Source organism: Cinclus cinclus, chromosome 7, assembly GCF_963662255.1.
Source record: "Cinclus cinclus chromosome 7, bCinCin1.1, whole genome shotgun sequence".
NCBI classification, from domain to species: domain Eukaryota; kingdom Metazoa; phylum Chordata; class Aves; order Passeriformes; family Cinclidae; genus Cinclus; species Cinclus cinclus.
Window position 1 is genome coordinate 3330727 of NC_085052.1, and position 15743 is coordinate 3346469.

General features: G+C 42.2%; 1 protein-coding gene across 1 annotated transcript; it reads right to left on the reverse strand.

Annotated features, from left to right (window-relative positions):
• Positions 1 to 382: 382 nt before the first annotated feature.
• Positions 383 to 15235, reverse strand: ABRAXAS2 (abraxas 2, BRISC complex subunit). The gene is made up of 9 exons (XM_062496104.1): positions 15156 to 15235; positions 13861 to 13951; positions 10987 to 11023; positions 9039 to 9105; positions 8431 to 8621; positions 7768 to 7887; positions 7010 to 7094; positions 5359 to 5473; positions 383 to 2087 (listed from the first exon to the last, which is right to left on the reverse strand). The coding sequence occupies exons 1-9, from the start codon at positions 15225 to 15227 to the stop codon at positions 1618 to 1620; spliced, it is 1248 nt and encodes a 415-aa protein (XP_062352088.1). The 5' UTR covers positions 15228 to 15235; the 3' UTR covers positions 383 to 1617.
• Between the last annotated feature and the right edge of the window lie 508 nt (positions 15236 to 15743).

Genomic DNA, 15743 nt, shown 5'->3' on the forward strand with positions numbered 1-15743 from the left:
GATGCTCACAGGTGGTGACTCCACAGCAAGGTCTCTGCTCCAGGGATTGCAACACTCCAAAATAAAAATCCATCCAGTTCAGGCCAATGAGAACAATGTAAAATACTTAAAACCAGAGCACTAGATGTTTAAAGGTGGAAGCACTCGGTAGAAGAGTGGCAATTTTAACATCTCTTTTTTTTCCCCAAGGTTATTTTGCTTAATTTAGTACAGGTAAGGAGAGGGTAATGAACAGACTTTTGTCTACGGATATGATCCAGAGGACTAAAATTTCAGCGAGTAAATTTGAGACATTTAAAATTTTTAAGCAACTGCTTTGCTGTTCTGGGAGTAAACAGAAGTGGCTGTTGATACCTCAAAGTGATAAATGGTGCAGATAACCTCATCTTAAAATGTGTATTTTCTCATTTACACATCAGGGATAAAGTCCAATGATACAAACTTCTTAGTGGCACAATTTCACATATTTTGGGCAACGTTAGCATACAAGCAGTATTTAAATAAAAGTAAGTGCATCCAAACATGAAATTCTCTAAATATACCACACTTCATTTATCCCAAACGGCAGTTTTCTGACAAGAGCTGTAATTCAAATTAAAATAATCATTTACATGTTTCACCCAGAGGAAAAGAGGTAATAAACCCAGGGGACCCTCCAAACAATCTTCTCCTACCCTATCCCCTATTTATCACAAAAAATAACTCATCTAGAAGCGTAAATCCAATACTCAGATGCAAATAAAATGCAAGTAGCAGTCTCTGATGTTTGTAATTTGCAGATTCCAAAGTCCAATCATGATGGAATTTACTACTTCTGTCGGTCATTTACTCCTGTATGTGCACTTCATATTTATGCTAAAAGAACACATGAGACAATAAATGAGGCTAGTGTGGCGTAAAGTCATTGTAAACCCAGTGAAACCAGAATAATTCTATTTATGACATTCATCTGGATGATTTGCCAGGCATCCCACCCCCCCCAACACCCTTTACAGAGAAAAAGGCAACCATCAGTTGAAGTGATACACATTCTGTTTTTTAAAAAGGTCAAACCAAATCCCTCCTCTGTGAGGGCATGCCCACAGAAGGAGGTTGACCACATCTTTTCCAATCAGGCTTCTAAGAATTATCAAGATTTCTTTGCTTGCAAAGGCCAATTTGGCTTACCATAGAAAGCTATTCTGAAGGCGGCTGATATATTTATTATTCCCTTTCAAAAATTAAAATTCAAGGCATGATAGTGCAAGAGGTAAGTTTTGATTTGAGAACATTATCTGTAGACTAACTGTGCTTAGTTACTACATCCCAATTTATTGTCTTAAAGAAAATATGGCAACAAAAGCTACAAGATCTCTATAAATTTCATTTTGCCTAAATTTACCAGTACATCCATGAACCTCATCAGTATTAGTACAACTTGATTATCCTAATGATTCCATTATAAAACTTGCAAAACGTATCACAAGGTGAATAAACCATCTAGTGCAAGTCTTCTACATTTTGTGTGCACAGAAATCCTGTGTAGTTCATTTCCTCCGGGTTAAATCCCCAAAATCTCTCGGAAACAATTATGAAAAAACAGTGTCGTGGATTTTTTTTTTTTTGTTTTCCCCCCTATCAAATCTGAGAAGTTTGAGTGTTCCTGGAATCACCATCGGGATGTGCTGAAGGTCGTGACTCCCTTGTCTGTGAGTATTCACTGTCAGAGGACTCTGTGGGTTCAAGCAAATTCTCATAATCACTGTCTTCTGATTCATCAACATTGTCAGCGAGCGCTCTTTGGGAAGATGGCATGGATGCTCCATTGCCAGAATATTTCAATCCTGCAGTTGTGGAAACGTAACTGGAAGAACCGACTGCCTGAGGCCGAGGCATGAAGATGCTGCTGCTCTCCAGGAGCCCGGGGCTGCCAGAACTGTCTTGAGTGGTTGAGCTGAAATCCGAGTACGGCGGGGGAGGATCAGAGACGTCCGAGTCTTCAAGTGTGCAGCCTTCCACAGCAAACCCAGTGTAGGACATTCGGGGAACAAACATGGGCCCCACGTTATCTGTTGGCATTTGCCTGCTTAAAATTGCCTGCTGCATTCCTACAAAGCAAAGAACGGGGGGTATTTAATGCTGTCTTGGAAATGTGCTCCACATACCTGAGCTGTGACTACCTCGCCTGCCCTCTCTCTTCTTTCTTTCTGTTTGTTATCAAATGCTCATCCCTGGCACTGCTTTCCAACTCCAGTGCTGGATCCTGTCCTCTCAGTCTGCTCTACTCATCTTTCACACTTCTGATTTTAGGCTAGTAGAGTCATCTATACACTACCCCTGACCATCACATCAAATCTTGCTTAACACTGCATCCCACTCTTTGAGCACAAGAGACTTCCCTAAATTTAGCAGTGCAGCCATGAACCTCGTCAGGATCAGCACAGCTCAGTTATCCCAGCGATCCCATTTCAAACCCAAAATGAGTCAGAAAGCAAATAAACTGTGCAAGAGCAAACATGCTGCACTTTCATGTGCACAGTCATCCTGTACAGATCATTTCCTCCAGTTTAAGCTCCCAAAAAACACAGCTAAAGGATGTTTCCACAGCCTGTTGCTGTTTCCACCTCATCTTTTCTCTGTATTTTTCAGCTCCTTCTCAAATCAAAAAGCACCTGTGTTAGGGCTCAACCTGCCTGTTCCTCTCCATCTGTGTCTTATTCGGTAAAACTCAACTCACTTTTTATCCATGATAATTGATATTTCATATTGTACCTTAAAAAACATCACTTTGTACTTTCTCTTTCAATGCCCCTTGTGCTAGGGGACAATCTCATAACACCTGCAAAGAAATCACCATGTCTTCTTCCCTCAAATTATTATTTTAAAAACTGCACTCACATTAAAAACTTAACTGATGGGATTATAGCTGGGATATAGCAGGGTATCAGAACATGAATGTGAAAGTAATCTCAAATGAGCTGATTTGGAAAATAATTTGAGGAAGACATGTACAGGAATAATGAACTGCAAAAGCTGCAAAATGAGGAACACTTGCATCCTTCTGCAGAAAAGAAACTTGATTTATGTAAACTATAAATATCAATATGCATGAGGTGCACTCAGCTGTGGAGATACAGGTATGTATCATTTCACTGTAGCTGTTAAGAATACAACCAGAATATATGTAAACTATGAGCACTACAGTTTAAAAAATAGAGAAAACTGGAGAAATGCTACGAAACACAAGGACTTGTCAGAAATCTAATTATCATGACCTAAGAGGAAAGGCTGGAATAACTGGGATTAGCAGGGAAGACTTAAGAAACCATTTTATTCTTAAATGTGCCTAAGAGGCTGCTGCAGAAAGATAAATTTGAGTACTGTACACTAGACACAAGGAAAGACTTCCCGGCAGGAAGTTTTGTTAAGCACTGGGAGAGACTGAAATTTCTGACTGGTTCCTAAGGGGTTATTAACCCAACAAACCTGCCTGACAGTGGAATATATGTAAGGTGATGGATACAATGGGATCAGCTCTATTTACTGTAACACCATATTTCTGAAGAAACCCCAAATGGAGGGTGAGAGCTCCTTTAACCAAGTCACTGAGATGTCTCTTGGGAGTAAAAAGAGCATATTCCCTCAAGTGGCTACGTAACAGCACTCCATTTCTGGGCCACCACAGAAGAACTGCAGTGAGAGATTTCCTGGCATCTGGGAAGTGCACAGCACTCACCAAAGCCTGGAACATCCTGAACTACTTCAGTGATCTGGCAACTAAAGTCTCAACCACCTTTTAAAATGGAGTGTTTCAGCCATAACCTGTTAACCCAAAGTTTGTAAGAACACCAAGCTCTCACACAACACTCCCGCAGGAACTGAAATCAAATGCTCCCTTTTCCTCACTAAAACCAAGGAAATTCTCCCAGCATTGAGTAAGTGAGGCAACAGAAGGCCAGATTCATTAATTAACTACTCACAGCTAAAAATACTGCAGAGCTGCAAGCTGCATGTTTTCTTGTTTCAGCTGTCTCACATGATTCTCTGCTCTGGCATGAATTCTCAGTCCAGCATTTGCATCTCCCTGGTAGTACCAGAGCTGAGCACTGACTGCTCTTCCTCCTCCTCCCCCAGCTTTTCCTATCTGTGCTGGGATCAGCTCCAGTCACACTAAATACCCACCTCTGCTTCCCCATAGTAGCAGTTCCCTGCCTACTTCATCTCCAGCCAAGCAGGAAACAGCAGTGACTCATTTACTTCCACCTTTTAAATGGTCCTGGGCTAATCCTGGCTCTGTTACCTTATCTTTGAGGTTCAGAGAAAGAAGAAATTGGGCTGACAGATCAAACTGTGTACTAAAATGCTCACGTGATAACAGTGCCTTGCTGTCTGGAGAAAATTAAAATACCAGTCACAGCACTGCAGAGTTTAGGGTGTTCACCCACCTAAACAAGCTTTTTGTCACACACTGCTTTAGGTAACAGGACACAGAAATAAAACAAAAAACCACCTCACAGCTAAAATGACAAAATTTCATTATTTGCTTATCATTTCAAAACATAGGTAAAAAGAGGCAGTGTTTGCTGAAATGTGTAATTTGCTTATCAATTATTTAGGCTTTTATCTTCCCATTTGCCTGTTCTCTGCCCCTACCCTTTACCTTCAGTCTTCTCTTGCACTCACAGATTCAATTAGATCAGCAATGCCTCTTTGGAAAGAACCAAGTGCTTTACAAAACCTATCTACTGCTAACCAAAGTCTCCTGAGGCCACACTCAGTTTTTAGGAAGGAGGGACAGTGTGGCCATCAGCCAAATCTGCTCACACAGCAAGGCACACTGACTCAGGAGATTATGGAGGAGCAAAATAAGATGAACAATACCTACGAAGATTTACTTCAACACTGAAAAATGGTATTTCAGTGCTAAATATCTTCACCACTAAGTCAGCAAATGGTAGTGGGAATAAAGACTTTATAAAACCATGGATGGCTCCTGGCCTGTGAGCACAGTACCCTATTTCTTTCCTTCAAAAAGAATCTCTCCAGTTTTCAGCATTTTTTTTCTACTTTAATTTCCTACAACTGATTTCTTCTTGTGTCATTTCCAGCACTGAATTGCTCATTCTTTTTTTACAGTGTTGTCCTCCTATATTTTAAGATTGCTAACACTGGATGATTCCAGCAGAAATACCTGCAACACACACTTTCACAGCTCAGGTGTCATTCAACATAAATCCATCATACTGCCCTTCCCAATGGAATGGTTTTTTTCCCATGAGTTATCAGCAATACAACAATTATTTTAACTCCACAAAACCTATTCTCCACACAGCATCTGCCTCTGAAAAAAAAAAAAAAAGTAATTAAAAGGCAACTTACTTATTTCTTGTTCCTTTTCATTCTTCTTTTGTGCGATTTGCCTTTTTAACTTGTTTACATCAGCTTGAAAAGATTCAACAACACGTTCACTTTTTTCTACATCTATACAAACTGCCTGGGAGAAAAATGCAAGATATGCTAAGATTGGGCAAAAATATAGGAAATCGTTTCAGGACAACATTGACAACACCAGACAAGAAGGCATTGAAGCACAAAACTAAAAGCAGGGTTGAACTGTAGCAGAAATACTCAACCTCAAGACTGTTTTCTTTACTGGCTGTTGCTGCATTATAGGAAAAGCGATTTTAAAGTAATTCATCATGGCAGAAGATTTGTCATAAGATCCAAAGCTGGAAGTGTTCAGGTTGGATGGGACTTGGAGCAGCCCAGGACAGTGGAAGGTGTCCCTGCTGTGGCAGGGGGTGGAATGAGATGAGCTTTAAGGTCCCTTCTCACCCAAAGCATTCTGTGATCCTATGAAATTAAGTACTGGTGATGATCACTTCTAGGGATTGTGATTCCACCACTGTCCTGAAAAGGATGTTACAATGCCTGACAGCTCCAGGGAAAAAATTGTTCCTCATCTCCAATCTAAACCTCCCCTGGTGCAACTTGAGGTGGTTTCTTCTCCTCCTGTCCATTGTTACCTGGGAGAAGTGAGCAACAATGTCTCCTCTCAGTCTCCTTTTCTCCAGGCTAAAGAAATTAATTTCCATTTTTCCAGTCAGAAACTGAAACAACAGCATGAGCACAGAGGATATCTGTGCTCCTGGAAAGAGCAGCAGCACAGAACAATGCCATTAGCTAATGGAGACATCTCTGAAGACAAATTGTGCTACTCCCTGAAGCTGCCATGGAAGTGTCTTCCTTACCCACCCTCCAAAGGAAGTTGGAAGGTGCAACTTCCCAGTGAGAAAGAGCAGCTCCCCCTGTGCAGGCAGGTGCAGGGGATGGGTGGAGGGATGACTCCTTGCTCCCGGCTCCAGGAGGCAGCCAGCAGAGCTGAACTGGAGCAGACATGAATCCCCCCAGGGCAGATGTAAAGGGAAAGCCTGGGAACAAGCTGCGACTCCAGCACAATTAGCAGATGTGTGAGCTCCCGGGGCAGCACAGCTCCACCGCTCTTCACACAGGACAAGCTGTGAACTGACAAGCTCACAATGAGCAGAGCTGACACTCGAGGCATTTTCAGATGCTTTGGCACATTTGGAGCAGGATTCACTCATGCTCCACACAAAATGTTCACAAGTTTTAACTAACAGATGGTGCTCTGCTCATGCTCCATACCCAGAGCCAGGAGTCATTTTTAAACCTCTGCAAATCCCTACAGCCTTCAGCAGGGCTTCTCTTCACTGCAAACCCTTAAAAATGACTAACACCTCCCATAAATCACTAAGTATTAAATCATTTACTTGCAAAAGAGAAAAAAATCGGTGCTATTTGTACCAACCACTTTCACAGAAGCCACTGCAAACGCTCATGTTAAATAGAAAGGGAAATATTTAATTTTGAAGTCAGTCTTATTTTCCTACAGTTCATTATAATTGTTTATGAGCTCTAGAAATCTCCATCTACTCCACTCCTGCTTTAACCAAAGGATGAATAAAAGATGCCACATATATACAGACCAATATGGAGTAAAGGATGTTACCTGTACTTTTTCCTGAAGTGCATTATAAACCTGATAGATAGCCCTGATGTCCTTCATCACTCCATCTTTGTCAAAAAAATCAGTACTACAAACGAAAACAAAGCAGAAATCATTACTGAGAAAAGACAATACAGGTTTCTAGCTCATTCTGTCTTTGAATTCCTATTAAGCAGTCTATCACTGTATTTTTAAAATGTATCTTATTGCTAAATGTGCTATTTTAGCAATAGTATATTGCTAAAAATGTACCACACTGTCATAAACAAAAATTTGGACAGCAGCATATTAAATACCGAAATTCCTTCTGGAATAGCAAAGCCTCATTTGAATGAGATTAAACTTGTGCCAAAATCTTTAAGCTTGTATAATTTCATTGTTAACAGCTAGAAAAGCTACTTTGAATTTATGGCATTTAATTGAAAATAGTTAAGAAAAGCATCAAGAATTCAATGCTTCTGAGGCAGAGTTCAACTGCACACAGAATTCCTTGGGGGAGGTGGATGCTCAGTGGAAATCAAATCAGAAGGGCCCCAGCATGCACTGGCCACACCAACTCTGCTTTTCTGAAGTAAGTGAACCAAGTTCCCTTGGTTCTTCTAAAAGATCCAATTATAACCAGAAAACAAGCACACTGGGAACTGACCACTCTCCTCCAGATCTCATTCTTTGCTGCTCCACATGCACATTTGTACCATTCTCTGTAAGGTACGGAGAGTAGAGCTTGATGACTACTTCATTTAAAAAGGAAAAGTCCTTACCCATGCTCCTTAATAACTTTGGCATAATTCTGAGAAGTATTTGGCACTGAAGAAACTTTGTATTCCTGTTGACTAGTGTTGCCTAGGTTAGGAATAGTAAGTGACACCCTTTGATTATACCTGCAGAGAAAGTTCAGAAAGACTTCTTAATTCATTTGCAAAAGGTTCTTTGCAAAAGCCTTGATATTATCCCATCCTTCTGATGATCAGAACTCATCTAATTTTAAAGTTTCTGCATTAGGTTTGTTATAAAACCAGCTGAATATTACAAGTTGTGTCCAAAATAAATGTAGGATCAAAACCCCTTAATACAGAGCTACCTCTACACCTCCAAGAACCTTTATAATGTGCAAACTACCAGAGATACATTCAGATCCACTAGAAGAAACGTGGAAGTGACATCTGATGTCTCTTAAAATAGATTTTTATCTAATAATTTAGAGATTGAAAAGAATTTTTGCTCAGCCTAATTTTAATTTATAGATTATTTGCACAAAATAAAACCCAAAACAACTATCATAATTAACAAACACCCCAAGACATCACTAGACAAACACAAAGCCTTCTTTAAGAGCAACTGTAGAAACTCCTAAAGAGTTTAAAGAATAGCAGTAAAAAGCAGAACAAAGAATGAGGACTGGCTCATTGGCAGGATTTGCTTACCTTCTGTTTGGTCTAAAAAGCACATATTCTAAAGCATGTGTGGAGTTATTTGCAGTGGAAATGAAGCTGAAGAGAAGGAAGACGAGATCAGGCACTCCAAGGATGTGTGTCAGCTGTTTATGAATGATGTGCTCTCTGTATGACATCTGCTGCTGAGTGTTTCTCCTAAATCTGTACCATCCAATAACGTTCTGTAATCAAAGTACATCAGGAAAACCCCACAGTGTTACCTGAGAGACACAGATTCACCTTCTGAGAATAAAGGGGCTGAAACTGTGGTATCACTATTACCCAAAAGCTTTAGGACAACAAAACACACTGAATTCCTCAAGATATGAGATGGTCAATACAGCCCTACACTTTTGGAGACCTACACTTAAATCCTTTGCATTTCTTCAGGGAAATTAGTTAGACATTGCCCCCAGTTTAATCTAAGCACCACAAATCCAACAGCTTCTGCACAGGATAAGCCCTAGATCAAAACAAACCACCAGATTTGTGAAGGAAAGTATTTATTCTAGTTAACTACCTTTTTTTTTTTTTCCCAGTTGTTTTCCAAACCCTCTCTTTCCAATGCCTACAACAGCAGGAAAAGATAGAAAACTTACTTTTCTTCGGTCTTTGAGAATCCTGTCCAAACTCTCCTCATTAACTTTGCCTGCATAGTCATAAAAACTTGAACCAAAAGGAAAAGAGAAAGGTAGGTACACAGTTTATACACACATATTATACATAAAGCAAATAATTTATACTTTGAGTGTTCTACAAGTAGATGGCATTCTAGACAATACAAAGCAACTTCTAGAGCCTTACTTTTACCAACAGAAATGCACTATGCAATTTTATTTTGACTTGCATTCTGTAAAACCCTGCTTTGATAATCAGAAGCCCGCCAGCCCAGAAGGAACAGGAAAGCAGGACCATTTTAGATGCAACTCCAAATCAATTTCTTGAGCTCCAATCCTGCCACTGCATTCACATGCCTGGATCCTTGAAGCCAAAAGAGTCAGCAATAATTCAAAGTATCACAGTCTTTTCATATGGCTCTGCTTCCGCAGCTGAACCCAAACTCTGACATGTTGTTATTCTGTGGACATGACAGATTTAGGAATTTATAAATCTACCTATGCAGACAGGTTTGGAAGTTCAGGTAGATCAGAGTGCATGATAAAAGGAAAAACATTTGAAAATAGATTCCTCCTTGGTCTCTTTCAGGAGCTGACACTAACACCTAAAGCAGTGCAGGAAAACACTCTGGTTTAGGGGTCTATGACTTCAGCTTTTGGGGGTGGGGTAAAAAAAAGAAATCCTCAGCTCAGTGCTTGGCTGGTAAATAAGGGTGGAAATACCACTTGCTTCAAGGTGTAAGTTGTTGAGAAAACTCAGACTACATCTAATGACAAATTTGAGACACTACATATCTGCACAATGTTTTCAATTCATGCTTTAAATATTTATTTATAATCCTGGTAAGCAGCGGATACTGAACTCCTTCTCTGTGCTTTATAGGAATAACCAACAGCACACTCTGGTCCTGATAAAAAGTGTACAAGCTGTGAGAGTTTCTGGTGCTGTGCAGTAAATGAATTCACCAGCTTTCCTGAGCACCGAGATCCTGCCTGCTCCCCTTCCTCCATCAGCTCTGGCACTAACAACCAATTCCTTGCCTGGGGGAAGCAGGGAACGTGATCAATGTGGATATGTGCTGCACAAAGCATCCCTGGGATCCAGGAGGAGCTGACCAGACACTGGATATTATCTCCATGTGTGGAGTCTGTAGCATTTACATCACTGGTTTAAGAGTACTCTCTCTCTAATTATCAGCCAGCGAGTGACTGATTGCAGCTTTTCTCTTTAATGCAACCAGTGTCAATCATAATGTCTAAGCTACTGTGTCTTCTTAATTGGCTGGAAATCTCTCAAGACAAGAGGAGATTAATTGGGAATTCCTTCTCAAAAGGAACTTTAGACAGCGCTTTAGAAGCCATCACTGTGTAACAAGTGCAGACTACAGAGAAAATCTACATGTAAATAGATGGAAACTGCTAACTAGAATATATTAGTCCCATATTAAATTTAAATTCTGGATTTCAGGAAATCAGAAGGCAAAAATAACTAGAAAGCTGAAAATTTTACAATAATTAGTTGGTGCAGGTTGGTACCACTAAGCACAAACCAGCTTGTTAACCCAGCAAGTTACCTGGGTTGGGGCACACAGGGGATGCTGTGACCCACAGGTCCAGGCAGAGCCAGCCTAAGACTACAGTAATTTAAATTGATTTTGACATTCATCCTCATCATCAGAGTGATATGAGCAGACCTGACTGCTGTCCTACCTCCACCAGCCATACAAGATGGAAATCCAAAGAGATAGAGAAATAAACCCCTTCCAAGCTACACTAAAACTGTAAAATCCTACTTTGATTGTCATTTCTGTGTGTAAAACCATCAGATGAGCTAACACCAGTAGGGACATTTGAAATGCTAATATATTGCAGGGAGCTCCCTATTTTTATATACTGCAGCCACCACAGCAAGACAACAAAAGAAGCTTACCTAAAGAGTTTTGAACAAGGCTCATGGTTATGGATTTCTGCAACAACAAACAAACAAACAAAAGTGACATATGTCCAACTGCTCCAAGCAAAGAGAAATTACAGTGGCACATCTTGCATGAACTTTCCACATCAGAGCTACTGAGCAAGAAACATTTGTGTCAGACCACACACTGCCCTTAATGTCTCAACACCTGATGACACAGCACCATAGCCAGAAAACTGCCTTCCCTTTATAATTTGCACTTTTACATAGAAATATATTTTAATAAGCAAGGCATTCACTTGCTCAGATACACAGAGATTTATCTGAGCTTCAAATACACACTTTTGATACTATTTGATAGTTACAAACTCCTCATTTCTGATTTTTGTTTTCTTTTTTCTACACCTTTCCACAACAGCTTACTTGCACCCATATACACTGTTTATTATAGCACCAAGGAATAAAAAGGGGATGGGGAAGGGAACCACTGAAATATGTGTAGTGTTTAAAGAGGCAAGGCAAACAATCTCTAATGAGAAAAAGGGTCAAAAGCAATTCCAAAACACTTAGCTGCACTTTCTAATTCTGTTATATGAAATATTAAAAAGTCAGGGAAGTGTTTTTTCATTGAAAAGGTTGTGATAAATGCTAAGATGATTATTTAATCAGCAAAGGTTGCAACATGTCACCAATCTCTGAGGAGAGTGAGAAAAGAGTAAAAATCCAATCTTACATTGTCTTTCCAACACCAAGCCCATGGCAGGAGGTGGAACAAGATGGGGTTTAAGTCCCTTCCAACCCAAACCATCCTGGGATTCTGTGATGACACAGCACAAATGTTTCCAGCTCCTCCAGCAGAAGCCCACTGGAGTTCAGCAGTAACCTTTTTCAGGCCCTGCCTCCCTGCAGTGATTCACCACCTGCTGCTCAGGGCTGCCATCTCAGCAGAGGCACCAGAGGATGGATCACAGCTCCCAAGAACAGCAGCCAGCACACATCCACATTTCAGCATGTTTGGTGTCTATCAAAACAAGGCCCTGAGCATCCATTCCAGGCACACTGCCTGGGAAACTGCACATTCTCACTGACAAGAGCTCCACAGGGTGCTGCTGTTAGAGCTACTGACTCCCTTTATTTCATATCAAAGTTAATATTTTCCCACCATCATGCAGGCAACTGTGGAAACAATCTGCTAACAAAGCCTGTAAGTACAATTATTCTAGCTTAGAACAATTCCTTCAGCAAATACACTGACTGCAACAACATTCTTGATTCTTGGGTAATGATGTTGCTACACAGACCTTGGGTTTTGAGAAACAGGAAGCAAATAGCCTCCTGCTTGGACCCCATGAAGCAGACAAAATTTAAATTTTAAGGTTTACATGTTGACTTATTTATACATACATATATATATGTGTATCTAGTACACATACTATGTGCAAACACTTATATATTGAAACAACAGCACTAAGGAGACACAAAAGAAAGTTAAAAGTCATCTGTGACAACAGTGCCACAAAACTGTCAATCTCGTGAGCTGAACTGGGAGTCCAGGAGTTTGATGAATAAATATTGAACTAAAAATGGCAAATTAAAATAATAACCAGAAGGTCTTCAGCAGTGGGTAATTCCCATTGTCACAAAATCATTGTAACCAATAATGTGACAAAGTGGTGATTTAAAAAGGGAGCAATTTTTAATACCACAAACACTTGGTTTAGGAAACCAGGCCAAGGCTGCAGGTGGTGACATCACTGCCCACAATAACCAAGATCAGTGACCACTGAAGAGCCAGACCTTATTTTAAAACCTAAAAATGACTGGCTCTGTCAGTTTTGTCTGAACACACAGAACCATCAGCAACACTCTGATAGTGATTATATGCAAACACAAAAAATGCTATGCCTTTATCTTCTGTAATTTAGCTCATAACTGACACTTCACAGTCAATTTATCACCCGTGTTCTCTTAAGAATAACCAGAACAGGAAACTACTCAACCTTCTGGAGTCCAGAGCACAAAACCATCACCACTGCAAGGTGGGAAATCTCTTGGGATGTAACGTGGTACCACTGCACATGTTCATAGATCACCTGTTTTGTGTCAGAATAACATCTGAGAGTCAATCCAGAGCTGTTTGTGTTTTCACTGAGCTTTATGCACACCCTTTTTTCTTATCTGGGATCACATTCACAAAGCCAGGTATTTAAAGGGGTTTAAATATATTTTAACAGATGGTTATATATCCAGAAACAAAAAGGCAGTTTCTTTCAGGGCTTTCCTACTTTCTAGAAATCAAACATGCAACAGCTTCTCACTCGTGTCTAGAAAAAAATCTCCTTCAACCAACACTTAACAGTAAGATCTTTGATCTTGGCCCAGTTTTCACAACACAACAGCTGTACAAAACTGGTGCTTATCAACAGATTGTCTGACAAGTATTTCTTGTCCAGTCCTGCTATGATAGTTTATGATGTCACCAACTGCCATCCATCCATACAAACCTGCTACTGAAAATCTGCCCCTTTCACAATAAGTAAATCAAGCAAGGAATTAATTTTATTTTGAGCACATGCTGTATTTAGACAACTGTATCAAGCAGGAAATTCCCCACAATAATTTCTCTATCATGGAATGCAGACAAAGATCTTCAATAAATAATCTTTCCTCCCTAAAAGGGGGTGCATAAAACCGCAGTAACTTGCAAAGATTTGTTTCCTTTCCTCACATCTCAACCACAGTCACACAGACACTGTGACAAATGTGATCCTGAAAGTCTGACACTCCCTGTGATGGTCTCACACAAGAAGCAATTCTTACTAAAACCTCCAGAAAAAATGAAACCTGAGCAGTGCCTATTTCAGAATGACTCAAAGTTAAATCACTTACCTATCACTTGTAGAAATTCAGTGTTGCTGATCTGTGAATCACTAATGCTGAAAGTCTCTTCTTGTCTCACTTCTCCCAGTAGAAATCCTTCCTGCAATTTTAAAAGAAAAGGATTAAGAATAGAAAAAGAAATCCACTATATGCAGTCGTTTACTGTAACTTTCTTAGCTTCAAACTGAAACAAAGATGAAATCTGAAAGACGCATCTGAGCTGCAGTGGGTATAAACTTCCCTGAGGTTTTACCAAAGCTGATTTTCTGCTTTGCCAGCATCCTTTTACAACACTACAGGGATGGGTTGTCCAAAAGGAACATTCTACACACAACTTACTCAAGGCAAACACATCACAAAAGGGAGGGCTCTGCCCAAGCCCCAGGGGAAAAAGAAGGAGGCCTGAGCATGATGCTGCTCTGCTCCAGCAAAGCCAAGGGAAGAGGAGTTTAAACCTGCAGTGACTTACACAAATTTTAGTGTGGAGACTGGGCTGGACCTTGAACAACACCAGGGATTGCAAAACCCAGGTGGCAATTAAAAGTAAGGCAATTTTAAGGTTAATTAATTTATTCTCCATCCCTACCCAAAATGAAGAAGACGGAGCTGGAATCAGGAGCTTTTGGCACAAGGTGCAGAGGAAAAGAGCAAGCTCAGGCTAAAAACGTGCCAACAAAACCGAGGGATTCGGGAACACCCGGGCTCTGCACTGCGCCCGTGGTCAGCCGCAGCTGCTGGAAAGCCGCTCATGGAGCTTTTACAGGAGCGTTTTCCTTCCACAGTCCGCGTCCTGCGGGAGCCCCACTCCGCGGGGAGCACTCCGGGCACCCCACATCCCCGGGGAACAGCCCGGACACCCCACGGAAAGCACCCCTGGTACCCCACATCCCGGGGACAGCATCCCGCGAACCCCACATCCCGCCACGACACCCCACATCCTGGGGGGAGCATCCTGTAGACCCCACATTCCGGGAGAAGCACTCCGGGCACCCCACATCCCAGGGAACAGCTGGGACACCCCACATCCTACCCGGGAATGAACAAACCGGGCACTCCATGTCCCGGGGACCCCACGGAGCATCCGGGGGATCCCACATGCCGGACACCCCACATCCCGCGGAGAGGTTCCCGGATTCCACACATCCCACCCCGCTGTGTCCGTCTGGGGCTGCCCCCGCCCGCTGTGACCCGTGGTCGGGCCCCACCGGTGGCGGCGCGACCGGGAAGCTCCGTAGCACAGCCGCCGGCCGGGGTGCGGCGTGAGGGAACCCCGCGGGCCCGGGGCGGCGGCGGGGAACACGTACGTGGTCGGCGCTGCTGTTGGCGCTGCAGTAGCACACGGAGCTGAAGGTGTAGCCGGAGATGGACGCCGCCATGACGGACACACCACCGACACCGCCGCCACGGCGCACGCGCGCCGGACGCACGCCCGCTTCCGGCGGCGCCGCGGGGCGTCATGGGGAGTGTAGTCTCGTGGGGCAGTGGAGTATCCGCGTGGGAAGGGTGGGAAACTGGGAGCGAGATATTGGACCACTGAGTTTGGAACAGACCCATCGACCCCACTGTGTGACCGATCGCCACCTTGTCACCCAGCCCAGAGCACTGAGTGACACGTCCAGAGGTTCATTGGACACCTTCAGAGCTGGGGACTCCTCGCCCCTTCCAACCTTTAACAAACTGTTCTATGAAGAAATTCCTTCTGATGTCCATCCTGAGCATTCCCTGGTCCAGCCTGAAGCCATTCCCTCTCCTCCTGTCCCTGTTCCCTGGGAGCAGAGCCCTGACTCCCCCAGCTGTCCCCTCCTGTCAGGGAGTTGTGCAGAGCCACAAGGTCCCCCCTGAGCCTCCTTTTGTCCAGGCTGAGCCCCTTTCCCAGCTCCCTCAGCCCCTCC

Excerpts from the sequence above, each read along its gene's own strand:
- ABRAXAS2 (XM_062496104.1), bottom strand. The coding sequence starts at position 15,227 with ATGGCGGCGTCCATCTCCGGCTACACCTTCAGCTCCGTGTGCTACTGC. Across the intron at positions 11,024-13,860 it reads TGAATTTCTACAAGTGATAG|AAATCCATAACCATGAGCCT; the intron begins GTAAGTGATTTA and ends TTGTTGTTGCAG. Across the intron at positions 2,088-5,358 it reads TGAAAAGGAACAAGAAATAA|GAATGCAGCAGGCAATTTTA; the intron begins GTAAGTTGCCTT and ends TTTGCTTTGTAG.